The sequence below is a fragment of the Condylura cristata genome, unplaced genomic scaffold (assembly GCF_000260355.1).
Source record: "Condylura cristata isolate star-nosed mole 26May11 unplaced genomic scaffold, ConCri1.0 scaffold00045, whole genome shotgun sequence".
Classification (NCBI taxonomy): Eukaryota; Metazoa; Chordata; class Mammalia; order Eulipotyphla; family Talpidae; genus Condylura; species Condylura cristata.
Window position 1 is genome coordinate 1,958,484 of NW_004567146.1, and position 19,587 is coordinate 1,978,070.

Genomic DNA, 19,587 nt, shown 5'->3' on the forward strand with positions numbered 1-19,587 from the left:
GCTGCAGCAATGTCATGAGGTCAAATCTAATTGATGTAATTAATCTCTTATGGTACATCGCCACGTTGGTTCTCCTATTCTGATCATACCTTAGTTGACACAAAGCTTTATAGAAAAAACTCAGGAAATGATTTTTATAATTTCAGATATCTAGACTCAGCTTGTGATATGAAAAACTTTAAGTGTGCTTGAAATGATGATGGAGCAATTTTTTTCAACACTTGGCAACTATACACTATTATTGCTCCAAGTCAAAGAGTCAAGACTGAGAATATATTCGAATAAAGTTACTCTGACACCTGTTTTCCTAGTGGCATAGAAGGAGGTTTTACTCAGAAGTCCCCTGATCCAGACCACAGAAGTAGCCAGAGTCACTGCTACCACCTGTCAGTGTGACTTCAGCTTGGCTCCTGAGCAGAGGTTTTACTGATTTCTGGGTTTTTGTTCAGCTTTTCCTATCACTTCAAGCACAGTGCATCACTGAGTGCACAGAAATACATTGCTGAATCTTCTAGTTGTAAGGATCTAACGGTGAGGGAGATTGATTTGTCTGCTTTCTGGAAGCTTGTAGAATAGCGACGGCTTACAGCTCTGTTTTGAGAAGAAGACTGATGAATAAGGTAACTCATCTTTCCATCAGGAAGCTGCTTGTACCAATACAGGTAGTAGTGACTCCAACTTGTTTCATAGCGACACTTCAGGGTGACTGCTGACCCCTCTTCTATGGTTGTAGTTGGTTGATCTTGAATAACTTTCTGGGCCACACTGAATCCTGTGGGGGAAATCATAAACAGAGCTATTACAGTGAAGTAAATATAGAGAATTATATTAATTTCTGTACCCAATGATAAATCAAGTCAAAATCATCACATGCCTGTTCTCCCCAGTCCTCCTTCCCCCCATCCAAGTACCCTGAGCCCCCTGCTGTCCTCCCACCCTCCCCAACCCCACCTGTCCCCAGACTTACCTGAGCAGGTGAAGGCCACCAGTGCCCATAGCAGGCTGGAGGGCGCCATGGGGCATGTGTGCCCAACACGGTGGCAGCTGTTCCTCCAGCTGGCAGCCCAGTGTCTCTGAGAGCCTGGACGGGCGCTTATGTAGCTCCTGGGGGAGATGCTGCTCCCCACACAGGAAATGGGGTTGCTCATGTAGCACTGCCAATCTTCTGCAAAGATGAGAAATGAGTCTGGTTTACCCCAAACTTTGACCTTATTTATATGTCTGTTCCTGATAATTAAGTGAGGCCGCAGGTAAAGTAGAGCATGGGAAAAGCAATTTGAGGTCTGATCAAGGAGGAAATGAAGACTGAATCCTTGGACACTCATTAATAATTTCCAGTGGAAGGTTTTTGAGGTTGATTTGTAATAGGATTTGTTACGGCTTTTGCCCCTCCTTCATGAATTTAGTGGTTGCTCATTTAACTTGGACTTATTTTTCTCCATCCAGAATCTAACAAAATTTTTAAAAATACGGTTTAGTGGCTCTCTCAGTGAAGGTTACTACTACATCTCTTTCTTCCTCCTTACTAGGTCATAGGACTCTACTGAAGTTTTACAGTAAATGAAAATATTTCAAAACCAAACAATAAAAGCTCAGTCTTTCTGATTTTTAAAGCTGTTCAGATGGTTATGTTTTATGAAATTATAATAGGAATAACACATTCTCTTTTAAAATCTGACACTTCATCTAGTTTACTTACTAGATTCTGATTCTGAGGGAGCGCAGTACTATTTCTGCACAGGAGATTGTAATGATTCAGTCGTGTGACCCTGACTGGTCATGTCCACATTTTTTTATCCCACTGGGCAGAATTGCTTAGACTGACTCATTAAATTCTTTTTTTAAAAATTTGTATAATCATATTAGATAAGTGCACTAGTTTTCACCATGCACATGCTAGCTATACCCCACCCCAATAAATTGTGGTATCTAAAAGTTACACATGCTTTGTACATGTCAGCCCCACCCAAGTTGTAAAATTGCATACTGCTGCGTGGTTACCTGCTATGCAGCTGTCAATCTTCCATTATTTTCATTGTTTCAGAGGATGAATTAATGCAAAAAGACCAATAGGCAAATAGACAATTGGAAAGGACCTACCAGACAGGGACTCTGAAAAGTGCAGTGACTCAGCTACAGGCCCCAGTGACGCGTGGCTGGGTGTGGGGGGAGGGAGTTCCAGTGCTTGAGACACCCACTCTGGCCCACCTCACTTCTGAGTACCACAGACAACTGATGTTCTGGGTTGCAACTTTTATAGCCAAGATATTTCATTTTCCTGTTTTCCACAAATATCCTTCCTTCCCTCCCTCAATCCTTGTTTCCCACCCTCTCTGTCAGTATTAGACAGGAGAAAAAAAGCAAATCTTGTTACTTCTTTTTCTAAAGTAGTCATCATTTTTAGGATAATTATATTAATTTTTAAAATTTTAGCCTTATAGGTATCACAAAACAGCATATTATATAGTGTTTCTGCAATATTTCTCCTCTATAGTGTCACTCAGTATGTACTCATTCTGACTTTTTGTATGCAGCAAATTTTAAAATAACCCATAGGTGAAGGAAGCAATTACAATGACTACTAGAAAGGATTTTGAAAGAAAACGTGATGAAAACATATACATATAATATTTGTGGAAGCAACTAAAATAGTACCTAGAAGAAAATTCGTATATTTGTATCTTTATGCTAAAGAAGAAAGGTTTAATAACAATCACCTAAGCCTTAACAAAGGAGAAAAATAAAAACAATAAATTACACCGAAAAGTAAAGTAAAATCAGGAAACAATAAAAAAAATTCAACTTAATGAAACAAAAACCGTAGGGATAGTTTAGAAAGTTTAGAAACATCTTTCGCAATTGATTTTTTAAGTCCAATGCATATAGATCAAAGAATATTCTGTATAATTTCAGAACTTTCGCCCTTTAAAGTGGAATAAGACTTCTCTGTATGACCAGTGTGTGTGTGTGTGTGTGTGTGTGTGTGTGTGTTTAGTCTCCACAGCAGGGTCTGGCTGGAGCTTCAGCTGCAGGTTTGGGCACAGGCTGCAGGTGCCTGGAGAGCACTGTGTGCTCGCTGCACAGAAGTAGGTGGCTGAGTCTGCAGGCTCTGAGGTCCTTACTTGCAGTAACAAATATTTTTCATTTTTATTGGACAAAAGTCTGTATTTTCCTTTCTCTTCTTCTTCATTATAGGAATATATGGCTATCAAAAATTTAGGGCCTTGACCAGGGTATTGTCGATACCACTGAAAGTAGTTAAATGCACTGGTATTGTAAGTACAGTTCAGAATTGCGGTCTCTCCTTCCTGGACCATCAAAGACTGAGGACGCTGTTCCACCTGCTGCTGGACCTTTTTGTCCTTCTTTTGGCCACTCACCCCTGCTAAAAAGAGAAAATGTTACTAGGTAGCAAATGTACATTTCCCCCTTAAAGTTTAAACCTTCAAGAGTTTGTCCACACCCAATTTTCTCATCCCCTCCAAATTAATGGTTTATTCTAAGGTTCTCCCCACAACTCACAGCCTAGCTGAAGCCATAGAACTAAAATGGATGTTGCCAGGATCTTGTCCATTCCTCCTGTCCAGAGCTCAGGACACTCGGGGTCTTCTGATGCTGCAGTCAGCTGGAGCTCTGACTCAGACTCACCCCTGTGTAATGCTTCATGAAGCCCCACCTTTCACAATGCTTTTGCTTAAAGCTATTTTCATCAAAGGAAGCATTTCCTCAAGTTGCTCTAGTTTAGAGTTGCTGAAAATGCTTTCACTGGGAATCAGAAACCCCTCTTTACATGTGAATAATGATCAGTTAGAATTATCCCCCAGTACTCTCCTCCTTTTCCTCTTACCTACCAGAATGTGAAAAACTGTACAATGAACAAGTTGATATGTCAACTTGTGCTATAAACATAGCATTATTTTACAATGGAGAAAAGGGAGAATCCCAGCAAGTCACAGGAATAGTATGTATAGTGTGATTTCTTTTCATTGAATACTAATTAAAATCTATCAAGTACACACTAGTGGCATAATATCCCATTTCTTCCTAAAATCAATTGAACATAGAAACTATATGATCCCTTTACTCTCAGGGGACTTAAATTTTATTACATCTTTCATCTGTGCCCAATTTTCACATAATCCTAAGAAATTAGAGAAAAGAATTCAGTCAGGCCCTCCCTGGTGTCGCAGCGGGTTAAAGCACAGCACTAAGAAGCTAAAGCCACTTTCGCATGAATTCGAGCCCCACCTGCCCCGGAGGTGACCAAATGGCGTGGCAGACCTCTCCTGACCCGCCGGCTGCTCCCCTCAGCAGTGTACTTCGTCGATCTGCCTGTTCTGCTCCCCACTCTGTCTCTGGTAAATCCTCTCACCCTCCACATCTCTGGCCTGTACCCCAGTTCTATATGAATAAATAAATAAATCTTTAAAAAAAAAAAGAATTCAGTAAATTGCAACATTATATTTCTTCCAGAATCTATATCAGGTAAATCAAAGAGTAAAGAATTGTAAGAGCATACCTGGGGAAAGAAATTGGGTAGTGGTGCAATTAACCTCCAAATGCCTAAGAGAGAAATGAAAAATTCTGGAGACTTCAGAAGAGATGAGGCCATGGCCACTCTGTAATGTTTTGATTTTTGCTATCTCTTATTTTGTGTTTAAACAAATATTTAATATTTTATTCACAGATTATTTTCATAGATGAAATGCAAATACCCTGAAGAGTTAACTCAGCTCTTGATGTTAATAAGGCAGGATATAGAGACCAAAATACAGGATAAACTTTTAAATGCCCTGAAAGTATGAATAATTTGCACAGTAAATTATGGAAGTCAAATAAAATAGAAGCACATTTTTGTCCTCAAGTACAGAATTTTTTTTATCTTAAATCCAGTCAAAGACCAAGACCATCTGAGTAAAAAGACAATTTGAAGCGTCCACATTCCTCAAGAAATAGTCTAATCCCATCTATTTCTTTAGAGGGATGTTTTATTGCTTAAGTTCTTCATGTGTTCTGTTTTCTTTTTCATAGATCCATTCATTAATGATGACCTTCAATGAATATTTACTGATACCTAGTAAGTGCCTACTATATAAACAGTACTTGGGTCTCATTCATGAAAAAGACTCATTCCCAATCTTCACTCAATCTAGTGCAAATACTAAAGGACAGGCAAATAATACCCATCAAAGAGAACTGAGGATCCACAGCATGTGACAAAGAATAATGATCTCTGCCGTGAGGCCCATCCAGGGACATGTTCCCATGGACAAGTTGTTTGAAATGGGACTTCAACCATTAGTAGATTTCCCAGCAAAAGAAGAGAAAGGAGTAAGGAATTCTAGTATATGCAGTATGGTTAGAGATTGGTCAGTGTATTGTATCAAAACATTATAAACTTATAGTAGAGAAGATTGTGTTGCCCTGTCCTGAAAGAGAACATATACTATATTATTGGTTTCCAGAACCATATTTTCCAAACCTATTAAAGTAGAATCCACTCAGGTACTGCCAGGTAGAGAAATGGATAGATAGATAGATGGTTACATAGATACTTATAATATTGATAGATATTAATTTACTAGATAATAATAATTTACTAGATTTATTGAGTAAATCTACTAGATAATAATTTACTAGATTTAATGAGTAATGTCTGGCTACAGTAATTCTGTGTATGTGGCGGGTCATTAATCTACTCTAAAGCAGCACTGCCTCCTTGTGGCCACATAGAGAAGTTACACTGAACTACTGGTTCTACTGGTTCTTTAAAGATGACTTCCAGCAACCCTTGCATCTATTACAACACTAAATAAGTGCTTGAGTTGTCCAGCCAATGATTCTTCAAATGGAAGGTGGCTTTGTTATCATATAACATTTTTGATGTTCTTTACCGAGGTGTGTCTTAGGATCTGGAGGCCTCTCTTAGACATATCAAGACAGAATAGAGTTCCTGATATCTCTGAGATATGGCCTCACCTGCCTCAGGCTCCCTAAGAAGCAAAAATTGGCCCTCGGGCTCAATTACTGCATGGACTGACCTTCTTCCCATAATATCAACATCACATCAGATATATTTTCTTAATTCTGAAAGAGGATGTCCTTAAAATTATTCTAAATTGGACAGTTGTTCTATACCTTTGCCAACTTGAAACAGCCAAAAAGAAGATTATCGATATCATATATGCCTCCTGTATACATAAGAGTGATCCAGCATGACTGAGTAATGTGTCTAGTATGGCACTATATGCCTTCTTAAATAGCTTAGCTAAGAGAGAAAGCCTGTGATAGGGAGAAAGGAGGGCCAGGAGGGGGATTAAGGGCAAGACTAGCAGATAAAATGCATAGATTTGAGCTCTGCTTTCTTCACTGAAATGGGGCAAGAAAATTAGGTCTTCCTGCCACATGCCTTTATAGAAGTTTATAGAAGTTTACAAGCAAATACCTTTTTCAAAAGCAACCCCCACCAAGCTTTCAGGGCACTCCCATGAAATCTACTATTTTCCAAGAAGACTCTCTTTTGGGATATTTGCTCCCCTACACCCATAATTGTTCTTTTCCTTTTTCTAGTCAGGTGCACACAACCTCATCTCAGAGTCTACCTCTGGACAACAGGACCTAAGGTAGTGGGCACTTAAATAATTTGTTCATTATTTTCATTGGTGAAAAAAAAATTTACATTTTCTCATAATTATCCTACCTTTGATAGAAATAATACACTTATATTGTTAGACACTAATGAGATTTTTCTGTAAAGAGTCAGGAATAATGGAGATAAGTCTTAATCTTCCTTCATTTTGAATAACAGCTACAAGTATTACTAATTTTGAAGGGCCTTCATCTGGCTTCCATTAATCAGTTTTCCATGGATTTTGAAAAATGAAAGTTTATTGAGGATCATACAACAGGAGAGGGGTAACAACTGCCCTGAGCCAAACTCTCTTCCTGAGAGTTACAGGAGCTCCTATTTTGATGAGGTTTGTTATCAGAGTGGGATAGCAAGGAGCAACATCATAGCAAGTTTTAGATTGGACTCCACTGGTGCTTGCATAGTTACTTTACACAGGTTACATTTTTTTTTTTTTAAGATTTATTTATTTGTGCATACAGAACTGGGGAACAGGCCAGAGGCTCAGGGGTGGTGAGAGGCTTCACCAGAGACAGAGCAGGGAACAGAACAGGCAGATCGATGAAGTACACTGCTGAGGGGAGCAGCGGGCGCATCAGGAGAGGTCTGCCACGCCATGTGGTCACCTCCCGGGCAGGCAGGAGTCGAACTCATGCGGAAGCGGCTTTTGATTCTCAGTGCTGTGCTTTAACCCGCTGCGACACCAGGGAGGGCCACAGGTTACATTTTTTATGTCATTTTCCTCATCAGCATCTTAAGTCTCCACTCAAGAGATATGCATTTCATAGCCTGCTAATGAGTCCTCTACACCTTTAGATTAAGTCCTTTGTCACCTCCATCTGTGTTGCCATCAGGTTTCAGTTTCAGCAGATTCTGGAGCCATTTTCCCAAAGCAGGACACTCCTGTAGGCTGGAGACCTGGACCTCACAAACAATTGGTTGGACAAATCACTGAGATTTTTATAGGTCTGGGAACTAACTAACAAGAAGGTTAGGCAAGTGAAGCCTAAATCCCAGGGAGGGATATAGGTAGGGTTTGATTAAAGAATATACATGGCATCCTTGTTTTACTTCGTTAATACTCTCAGAATACATGGCTGCTACATGATGGTGATGTATGATATGCTTGATTTATTTTTGTAGCAGAGTTAGCCTAAACCTCTTTATTTTTCAATGGAAAAAGGAAAGCTGTTTTTTTTTGTTTTGTTTTGTTTTGTTTTTACTATCTTCTGTCTACTCTTATTTTATGTGCCAATAAATAAGTAGGAGTCTGTGAATTCCATAATAGCTGTGTGCGTAGACCTGTGGATAGTCTCCTTAGCAAGGAAATCATAACTCATGAAAAGTATTTTTGAAAAGCTAAAGTCTCTGAATATTGTTCTAAGGATATACAGCAAGTAGAGAAATATTCCCTCAGATAAATCTCCATAAAAACAGAAATAACCTGATACTCAGGCTATACCAAACTATCTATCCCCTAGTTCTGCATGATGGAAATTCTACTCTAACTGGGTGCATCCAAGAACACAATGATCCCTGTCCCCACAGATCCCAACACCTCCATGGGAAGTCCAGGGTACCAGTATTTCTCGTGTTCCTAGGATTTGTGTTGCAATTCTAGTGCAAACAAGAGGCACTGAGATTTCTAGGGCCATTTTCACTTCCCAGCGTCCAACTCTACCCAGGCATTGTAGAACAAGAATTTTGGACTCCTATTACCTTTGTCATAGCAAGGAAGGCAAGCCAAGAAGACCAAAATGTGTTGGGGGGTAAGGAGGACCCCACCCCAACCAGAAACACCAAAGAGATCCAAGACACCAAGGACTATAAGTCCCATAATGTCATCACCACTGAAGAGAGGATGCTGGGAACTGAGGGTGGAGTTAAGCAGCCAGGTTTAATGTATAACCAGTCCTATGGGCCTTGCGGGCCCTTGGTTTTTCACCATCTTTCAGCATGTTACTGGGGTTCCAGCTCAGTGGAACTGGTAGGACACATTCACCAATATATCTCTCTTTTTCCCTGAGTTATTTACTTCTTCATTCCCCTTTTTTTGTAAATAACCCTTTTACTACCCTTTCTCTGTGTGTGTGCAGTTCAGTCTCAGTGTAAGTCTCATTTAAGTGCATGAGTAAGGACCCTCAGTCAGGCCCATTTCGCATTGGGGTTGCCCTGTAACACTTGGGAAAGACAACCCAGAAGACCAAAGGCTACTTACCCTATGCAGTATAGTGCTCATAAAGCTGAGGTGTCGCTCTGACACAAGGGGCTGCGGCCCTTCTCTCAGCACGGTGCAGAGGTTGTGATCAGGGAAAGAAGCAGTTGTAAGAATAGAATCTCTTAGGAAGACTTATTGGGGTGCAGAGCACTAGGAGTTCATGTTAAAGGGTACTATTGAAAATAATTAAGAGGAGGCCGATAGCTCAATAAGTGAAACAAGCTGAATCTGTAAGACAATTAACTAGAAATTTAATAGAAAGATCAGGAAAAGAGATAGCTCCAGAGAGATAGCTCCTGGACTCAGAACAAGCTTCAAAAAGAGAAGTCGCAAAGATTACCTCTCCCAAGGGGATTGAGTTTAATTGGAGACTACCTTGGAGCTATTTATGCCCGCATGGCTTGTTGAGAGCAGCAGAATAATCAGCTAGCACTTAGTGGAGGCTGCTGGCCAGGTGAGATAAAGACAGAGGAAGATGCAATGGTTGGGGAAAAGGCTGTTGAGAGCCCTGCTAAAACCACTGTCATACCACGTCTGGGCACGTCCCCACAACCTTGGCTCCTGAGGGATAACATAGTCTCCATGCTGTGGGGAAATACACTGAGTTGATATTGTCAAGTCAGTAAACTAATAAACAAGAAAATGATAACAAGTCTGTAAGGTGATGAATAGTTGTCCAGAGTTGCTATATGTGGTACCCTGAATAATACTTCCCAAATGTCTAGAATCAGAAATGTGACTTTATATGGCAAAGGAACTTTGAACATATGATTGAGTTAATGTTCTTGATGTGAATTAATCTGAATTCTCTGGGCAAATTCTAAATATAATCACAGTGTCCTTATGGGAAAAGCAGGAAATATGACTGTGAAGGAGATGTGGTGATGGAAGCAAGAGGATGGCGTAGTTCAAGATGTGAGTCGGTAATCCATGTGTTCTCCAAGAAGCAAGGAAAGCAAGGAAATGGATTCTCCCCTTAAGACACTAGAGGTAATCCACCTTGCCAAGGTTTTCACTATACTCAGTGAAACTGATTTGTGTATTCATGCAACCAGAATCGACAGAGAATGAATTTGTTTTGCCTAGATAATTAAGTTTATGATAGGTTATTATAATAACTTTATTTGCTAGAGTTGCCATGACAAAGGACCGTAAATCTGGTAATTTGAAGAAAAATTATTGGCTCATAGATCTGGAAACTAAAAGCCCAAGTGTCAGTTGGGTTGGATCCTTGTGCAGGCTGTGATTGGTGAGAAAGTAACTGTTTCATTCCTCTTTCCTGGCTCCTAAAGGTTCGTGGACAATTTTGTCTGTTTTTTGGCTTGGAGAACTATCCCTCCAACCTCTGACTGTATCTTCTATTGTGTGTCTGTCCTTGTGACCAAATGTCCTCTTTTTATAGGGTATCAGTCACATTGGTTAAGAGTCACCCTAATGACCTCATCTTAACCAAACTAATTATATTTGCAAGAATCTTATTTCCAATAAGGTCATCTCTGAGAGACTATGGGTTAAGACTTCAGCACATAAATTTGGGGGAGACAATTTCACCCATGACAATAGCCACAGGAAACTACATGTGATCTAATGTCTAGCATGTCCAGTTTCAACCCAAAAAATATGAGGCATGACAGAAACCAGTGTGACCCTTACATGGGATAAAAATAGAAAACTGCTTATCATAGGATGCAGAAGATGGCCTGAGCAGACAAAAATAGAGAAATAGCTAGTTTGATATACCGAAGACTAAAGGACCTGGTACTGAAAGAAGTAAAAAATGCATGATGACACCTCTTCAAAAAAAACACTACAAAGAGGCAGAACTTGTTCTGTTTTGTTTAGTTAGGAACAAAATGGAAAATCTAGCAGACACTCCACCAGCCCAGGAATACATGCCCCTCTCACATATTCTCCAGAAAAGGGCATGTCTTGGACATCAAACAAGGCTTGAGAACATGAATGGGTCTTATTGATAGTTCAATGGAATGCATACTTTAAAGTTGTTGCTACACTGTAAGATTTTATTATTTTATATGAACATATTTTAAGAATACAGTTCTTCATTGCCACACTTGTAGAAAGGGATGCAACTATTATTGGCAGTTGTCTGGTGGCACTGACCTGAACATTCTTGATTAAACTGAATTATTGTCTATTAACATGTTGATTGAAGTGATTTACCTTTTCTTTTTTTTTTTAAGATTTATTTATTTATTTACGCATACAGATCTGGGGTACAGGCCAGAAGTGCCGGGGTGGTGAAAAAATTCACCAGAGACAGAGTGGGGAGCAGAACAGGCTGATTAGGGGAGCAGCGGCTGGGTCAGGAGAGGTCTGCTGCACCATGTGGGTCAGCTCCGGGGCTGGGTATAGAACTAGTGCTGAAGTGGCTTTAGCTTCTCAGTGCTGTGCTTTAGTGTGTTGCGCCACCAGGGAGGGCTGCCTTTTTCATTTTTTTATTTTATTTTATTTTATTTTATTTGCATTTTTGGAGTCAGTATACTATACCTGAGGTTAATATTTTTTATTTCCATCCTTTCATTACCTACTCTGTTAGTTTCAAGTTCAGAATTTGGGGCAGAAAGAGGTGTGAGTTGGTGGAAGATAATAAACTAAGCCTCAGTCTTTTCAGGACTAAAGAGTTATGAGGTTAAACCGTGCCTGAGATGTTAGCAATATTTGAGCTGAGCCAGTGCTAAAATGCCTTGGGAGGTGGCTGTGCTTGCAGGGGGCTGTCCCCTGAGGGTTTGTGCTCAGGCTGCAGGTGTCTGGGGAGCACTGTGGTAATGGCACAGAAGTAAATGGCTGAGTCTGAGGTCTCGGCAGGGGAAATTTGCAGTGAGCTATGGCGTTCAACGGCGACTGTGGTAGCCTTCAATCTTCCATTAGACTTAGTCCCCAAAGGAATGTAAAACAAGGTGACCAGACTGCCCCCGGGATTTTGGCGAAACCACTGCACACTGTTCATAGCAATGGAAGAGTTGCACCTCAGCGTGGTGATGGCCCCCTCCTGGAGAATCAGGCGTTGGGGGCTCTGCTGCACCTGGTCCCCTCTCACACCTGAGGAGAAAAGGAGACTCAGTCACAGGTGATGGTCACTGCACAAAACCAGAAAAGACCCCTGAGATCATGCGGAGGGTGCAGACCGCCACAGCCAGCTCCTCTCTCCCTGCTCACAGGGCTGCAGCTGCCAACCCCTCAGCTCCCCATCAGGACACCCCAACTCACAGCAAACCTGGGCACACAGCAGCCCCAGCACAGCACTCAGCAGCCTCTTCCTCATGCTCCACCTCGCTATTCCAGACATTTCCAGGCAGCCTAGATTTGAACACCAGGGAGGCAGGGCAGGACCTGGTTCTGCAAGTGCCCCTGTTTCTGCTCCTGACACCCTGTCAGCCTCACCCCACAAGCCCAGCTGATGCCCAGCCCCGCCCTGCACAGAAGCCCTGCTCTGCCAGGAAGCCTCGCCCTCCCGGGAAGTGCGCCCTACCAACCTGCCAGGAAGCCCCATCAGCACAGGAGCCCCGCCCCACCAGGAAGCCCCGCCCCACCAGGAAGCCCCGCCCCAACAGGAAGCCCCGCCCCACCAGGAAGTCCCTTCTGCAGCCTCTACTCTCTGCCAGTGGCTGCAGAGCAGGGAGCCAGGGGGAGCAAGCTCTTTATTCCGTTTCTTAAGGGACTTCTTCTTATAACAGTGGATGAAAGAGAGTGTGAGAAGGAAAGGAGAGACCTCCCAGGAGGGTAATGGGCCTGGCTCATGGGTCAACATCCACATTTTTAAACCCCCAAACAAGCACCTATTGGACAAACAGAGCTTTACGATCTATGAATGAATTAAATGAGAGTTATATACAAAGTTCTAAAAACATATATATTATGTGTTACATACTTAATGAATTATTAGTATTGAAATATATGAAACAGATGGATTGAGACTCCCGCAATCAACAGACTGTGGTAAATCTTCTAGGAAATGAGCCTGACAATGACTGTAAAGGTGAGAATTGGATAGTATCATTTCAGGCATTATCTTTGCATAGTATTCTTGCAACATAATTCCCTCCTCCCCTAATTCTTATCTCCATGGTTCAAGCTTGCAGTTCAAGTCATCTGTTTTCAAAATTCACAGCTGCTCTTTTCCTCCCACTTCCTTACTCTTTACATTTCTGTCACTGTCCTTCTCTTTTTCTTACCTTCTCTCTTCTCCCTCTTTTTGGTCCTCTAGGAAAAGACAGAAAAAATTTAAAGGAAAATCATGGTATGTAATGGTTTGGGACTAATTTTGAACCTGTAAAATGAAAATTCGTATTTTCCCCTGATAAACTAAAATCTTGGAAATAAAAATGAAAAATCTTATTTCTATACTATGGAATGCTCCAACTTCCTTTTGCTAGTAACTGTTTGATCCAAGAATTTTTTCGGAGAAATATAGATACAGATAATCTAGACCGAGCAATAATAAGACTGTAGATCCAGATATATGCAGTCAGCTATAAACTTCTAGTATGTGAATCAGAAATATGGCAGAACTATTAGTTGACAGGCATATTCAACAAAAATCATGTGTTCTATGTGCTGACACTAATTTGGTTTTCTTCTTATACTTTTCCCCTCTCCTTGCTATAACTGGTTGTCATTTGTACATCCAGAGACTTTCTTAAATCTTTTAATGACTGTTGGGTCCTTTGCCTGGACAGACCTCCCCACCTCCCCCACAGAATCATATGCACACTGTTGTGTGGAAATAGAAAGAATGAGCCATGGGTGCTGGAACAGAAAAAACAGGAGGCAGGAAGTGTTCCTGCCTTGTGTTTACTGCCTTGTGTTTAAACGACTGTTCTTTGACCCCCATGTTATTGTCGCATGTTATTGACGCACTTGCTTCCGCCTACCCCCAGCCCCAGGCTCCATGCTGAAAGGTATAAATAGGGAAGGAGAGAAGAATAAAGTGTGCCTTTGCTTGCTGACCATGAAGTGTGAGTTTTAATCCTGACGTCCTTCGCTCAGACCATCTCTACTGTCGTGCTGGCGCGGCAATGACTATTCAAAGCAAAGTCCTCTAGACAGTCTCTGAATTCAAGAAAGGCCTGTAGTACTTCCTGATGGGCTGAAACCTTAAGAAAGGAAGACATCTCATCCAGCTATGGCTCCCCCAGCCTTCCTTTCCAGGAGTAGCCACGAGGATGCAGAACATCACAGGTAGTCCCACAGTGCCTACTTTTAAAGTAAATACTTTCATATAATGTAATTTTATGTAATGATCTGAAAGCAATCATTTTAATTCTTGCCTATGAACATATATTAAAAAATGATCATTTCTATATGGTGCAATTAAATTAGCCAATTTATTTCACCATACTTTAGACCTGGGAAAAAATGAAAAATGAATTAGACACTGTGTCTTCTTTCATATAGTTTGTGATGTAATAGGGGAGCCCAAGCATCTCTGCAAATATAATAAAAGGCTAAAGGATGTCACAATAAAATCACACCTTAAATAATCCTCAAGCACCAAGACTGTAACAATTACTACAAACTTATATTATCAGAGAGCTGAGTGAAGGCTATCATACCTTCACTCACAGTAGCAAAGCAAACTGGGTGATCTTTAAATGTGACCCTTTATTTAAAAAAATCAGGCAACAGCAAAAACAAACAGTAGTATGGACAGAGCCGCCAATCACAGCACACACATATCCACACACACATAGATCAATTATTTAAGCACACAAGTGTTCTCTACTATTCAGGTCAAAGCTGTGAAGCTACTCATGGTCAATCTCAAGGAAAATGCTTTTCACATACTTAACAGTTATCATTGAAACTGATGTGAAGCTCAGAGAAAACTTGTGTGTTATAGTGTGTTGACATAGAAGGCTGAGTTTGTTTTGGAAATTGGGGGCATCTTAGTGAAAAGAAAAGAAAAATGAATGAGCTGGCCCAGACCTGCCTCTCAGGTGGGTGGAGGCAGGAGGACCTGGCATAATGAAACCCCATTTCCAGGGGAGGTGAGGATCCATCTCTTGCTCCTTGGGCTCCTTGGTCTAGGGGCCATGAGGCAGCTCAGTATTCACCACAGTACTCACAGTTCGCAGTATCAAACAAGTCTGCTTTTAAATTATATATATTCATTCTAGACAGAACTTTCATAATGATAGCAATATTTAGCAACTAGATAGACACTGAAATAAGAGTTGTTAATGCTATTTTTTGTAAAAATATGTGTACATTTTAAAATGAATTTTAAATAAAATGTTAGTTTAAGTACATTTTGTTAAAACTGTTCACTCTTCTTTTAGTGTCAGTAGGTTAATTTAGAAAGAAAAATAACTTAAAGTTATAGGAAAGTAATTTCAGTTTATATTCTTATCTCAGATTTCATAACTGACAGTGATTCTGTATATATAATAAGTCTTATAGATTGACTAGACACTAAATGGAATGGAAAATGAGGAAATCTGTATTTTTACTAACGTAAAAAGTGAAATGATCTGCAGACACTGAAGAGCATATGAGCTGTTTAAGAATGTTGCAAATCTTTACTAGTGACCCTGAGAAGAACAATGACTAAACTATCACTATTATTGGGATCTCAGTGGTATTACAGAAATTAAACTGAAAGGCAGACACAAGAAAAAAGGAAGCCTGAGTGAACTGAATTAAAAAAAAAAGGGGGGGGAGGGTCCCAGAGGACAACTCACCCCAAGACTCCATATGGGACATCAGGGTGACACTGGGTCTATTTCATGCCCATAGCTGGGGAACACAGGGGAAAAGATTTCTGTACATCATACTTCACTGACTTTGCAAAAATAACTTCATACATATCCTTCAATGCAAACTTTAAGTCCACATTTTCAAGTGCTTTAGTCAAAGTACTGAAGTCCTATAAGGAAAGATGTCTCTCACGTTACTATAAAGAAATTTGGAGATAGTGCTGTTTGAAATAATCAGCTGTCCTCTATTATCTGATTGCCTGAGAGCTGAGATAAAGCAGCTCTTTGTATTGCTTTATAACAGCTTACATGGCCCACCCTCAACCCAGGTAAGCCTGTCACTATTTCAAAGGATATGGGAATAAGTACTTTCTCCAATTTTTCAAAAACCCAATTGCCTCAGCTCTCCAGAACCCTGATTCTAAAGGATAAAAAAGTTGCTCTTTTGAAAACAGGGTCCTTGCTTTAAAAAGAACAAAAAGGAAAGTGTCAAACATTTACATAGGGACAAACAATTTCCCAGGATCCCATAGTCAAATATTCCCAGGTCTCTGTATGTTGTTTGCCATGGCAGAATATGACAACTTTGTGAAAATAACGGATGCTAGGACCCTGAGCCTTTGTAGCTGCAAAGTCCCAAGAGGTTTGTGTTCAGCTCCCCCTGCAGACCCAGGCACTGTGTCACTCACTGCACAAAAGTACTGCGCTGAGTCGCTCCAGTCAGCGAAGGATTTCCTCAGGTGGAAAGTGTTTTGCGTCTCACGTTTAACCTCAAAACCATTGATGCCTTTAACCAAGGTGTCCCCTGAAAAGTCCTTGAGGATGAGCTGGAGGCCTTGGTTGGGGTACTGGACGTACCAGAAGAGGTATGGTGGAACAGAAATGGTGTAGTTGCACCTCAGCACCAGCGAGGCTCCTTCAGAGACAACGACGTGGGTGTCCAGTTGGGTCACCGACTGCGCTCCAGATCCTCCTGCAACATCATGTTGGGTTAACAAACTCGGCTAAAGCAACCTCTGAGGACACATTCAGATTCACACCTGGAGAACTGTGATCCGCTTATGGACACAGGACGAGAGAAAGATACTCACTCAGCAACAGGACCGTCTCAAGCATCAAGGCGAACACCAAGGTCATGATGGACAAAGGAGCACCTTTCTCGGTAATCCGCACAGGTAAAAATCTGGGGTCTGGGGGACCCAAACCCGGCTTGCTGTGAGGCTGAGGTGGAATGGTACGGGGTCTAGAGTTCCTCTTTTTATGATGTTGTAGGTACTGCTGAAAGAGACGGTCTCCCGGCAAAACAGCGTGTGCTCTGCTGTCAGAACACTCTGTAAGCTCTATGAAGAGAGACTTTCCTGAGCTCACTTCAGATTCCTCACAGAAATACCACTTTCGTTTCAGGCAACAGCGCCCTCAGAGGTCAGCAGCCATAAGGAAAATTTACAATTTTTATGAATTGCCGCAACCTCGTTTCTGGTCTTCTATGGGTAAATTCCAAAGAGGAAGATTCCTGTGTTGTTCATGGTGAAGTTATGAAACTTAGAACTTTTTTAAAGAACACAAAAGTAAAGAACTTGAAAATTTTATTAAATTTTTATTAATCATAAAATTTGAAAATAAAATAAAAATTGAAAATTTGAAAAAATCTTAGAAGAGGAAAACTGCAAATAAAAATACCACAAATGTATAAAATCTGGGAAATTAGGGCCCTCCCTGGTGGCGCAGCGAGTTAAAGCACAGCACTGAGAATCTGGGGCCGCTTCCGCATGAGTTCGATCCCCGCCTGGCCCCAGAGGAGATCCACATGGCATGGCAGACCTCTCCTGACCCGCCCGCTGCTCCCCTCAGCAGTGTACTTCGTCGATCTGCCTGTTTTGCTCCCCACTCTGTCTCTGGTGAATCCTCTCACCCTCCGCATCTCTGGCCTGTACCCCAATTCTGTATGAATAAATAAATAAATCTTTAAAAAAAAATCTGGGAAATTACACCCATCACCAGCAGTACCAGCAGTGTTGATTATATTCTTACTAATTTCCCATAAATGTCCCAAAAGCACAGTAAAGATCTTTTATGCATTTGACTCAACTTTCTCCAATAACAATGTACACAATCATAGTACAATGATTAAACAAGGCAATTGATAATCATAGTACAAACACATATACAATCATACACAATCTTAGTACAATGTTTAGACAAAGCAATTGATCTGGGTATAATGTTATCACACTGCAGAATCTAGATTGGTTCACAGGTTCCACATGTGCTAATCATTTCTTCTAGGCACACAGTTCTAAGTAATGTCGTTGTGTGTAAGTCGGTGTAACTACAATCAAGATAAAGAACTGTTCCTGCACTAAAAGACTCCCCTTGACACATTCTCCATCCCTACCAGCCTGACAACTTCTAGCAACCATGGTTCTCATTTCCATCTCTATAACTTAGCTCTTCATAAGTGTAAATTGTACACTAAATATGTATGGATCATATAATCCAATAAGCAGAAGGAAGCAGTGTGTAGCCTTCTGAGAGACATCTTATTCACTCAGTGTAATGTATTTAAGATCTGTTGTGATTTCTGCTTCTATGAATAGTCCCTATGAAACTAGAGAGCATCTTGCTGCATGGGTGTACACTGCTCTAATTATCTGTTCACCGATGAAGGACTGTGTGGGTTCCAGTTCTGGGGCAACCCAAATCTAAACTGCCATGAATATTCATGCACTGAAGTTTGTGTGAACACATGGTTTTCTTGCTCTAGGATAAGCACCCTGAATAAGGCTGCTGTGTTAAAGGTTTAAGTGAATATTTAAATGAAACAGTCAAACTCTTTTCTAGAGAGACCAAGTCACTCACCCATCACCAGCAGTACCAGCAGTGTTGATTATCTGATTTCTCTGCATCATTGCCAGGATTAAAAACCAGTATTTTGATTTTAGCCAAATCCACCAGTGCAGAATAGCATCTCCTTGTGAATTGATATGGCAGTTCCTTAATGGCTCATGAGGTCCCACATCTGGCCACATATTTATGTAAATGATTCTTTGTCTACCACACCCCTCCTTATGAAGTGTCTGTGTCTTTCTTCTGATTTTAATGGATATACTTATTTCTTCCTTTGGACTTTTGAATCTTCTATACATTTTACAATCCAATTCTTTAATGAAAAGTTATTTGCAGGTATTTCCTACTAATCTGATTTTGTATTTTCATTTATTTGTCACTGTCTCTCACAGACTTAACATTTCTAACATTGATAAAAAATTAAATTACTTTGCAAGGATTGTGCTTTACTATCATGTCAAAGTCTCTTTCTCTAACCCTAGGTCATGAAACCATCTCTTATTTTTCCTCTAAAAGATTTATTGCTTTATGTGTTACACTTGGATGTATGACCATTTTAAGGCTATCCTCAAATTCTTCTATCAGCTGTGACATCTAGGTAAATGGCTATTCTATTGTCCCAGCACCACAGTTGATAAGATTGTCTTTTATCCTATTGAATTGCCTTTGCATTTTTGACAGAAGTAAACTGTTGTCTCAACTTGTGCAATTCTAATTACAATTGCTAACTCGATGGAATAAAATAGTTAATGATACTGTTTTATTATCTTCTTTATGTTGTCAAACCTGTAATATGGTGTAACTTTGCATTCCTTGTATTTAATTTGTGTTTTCTCTCTTTTTTCCCTCTAATTTCTACTTGAAAGACATCATACTTATTATACTTATTACATAATTTCAGAAGTTAACTTTGTCATTTAAAGATTATTTTTATCACCTGTGCCTGTTTTACCAGTTTGAATTCTTTGTTTTTTACATATAAACAAGTCTTAAAAAAAAAAGTTAGATGCTTATCCCAAATATTTGGGGTACATTTTTAAGTGAATTCCATGCAGATCGCAGAATATGTGGTATATTTTCAGTCCTTTAAACAGATTAAGACATTTTCGTGGTGAAACACTGTGTGTGTGTGTGTGTGTGTGTGTGTGTGTGTGTGTGTGTGTGTGTGTGTGTGTGTG

The 19,587-nt window shown here is 40.4% G+C and overlaps 1 protein-coding gene across 1 annotated transcript in view; it reads right to left on the reverse strand.

The window, feature by feature from the left end:
• Window positions 1–458: 458 nt before the first annotated feature.
• The window catches only part of LOC101629122, a 41,827-nt gene continuing 22,698 nt past the window's right edge, over window positions 459–19,587 (reverse strand). The window contains exons 9-16 of the mRNA XM_012733996.1: window positions 16,654–16,783; window positions 16,252–16,535; window positions 13,040–13,067; window positions 11,551–11,906; window positions 7,462–7,546; window positions 3,224–3,382; window positions 968–1,165; window positions 459–772 (exon numbers count right to left, since the gene is read on the reverse strand). Coding sequence (XP_012589450.1) covers window positions 459–772; window positions 968–1,165; window positions 3,224–3,382; window positions 7,462–7,546; window positions 11,551–11,906; window positions 13,040–13,067; window positions 16,252–16,535; window positions 16,654–16,783 — 1,554 coding nt within the window. The remainder of the gene's footprint in view (window positions 773–967; window positions 1,166–3,223; window positions 3,383–7,461; window positions 7,547–11,550; window positions 11,907–13,039; window positions 13,068–16,251; window positions 16,536–16,653; window positions 16,784–19,587) is intronic.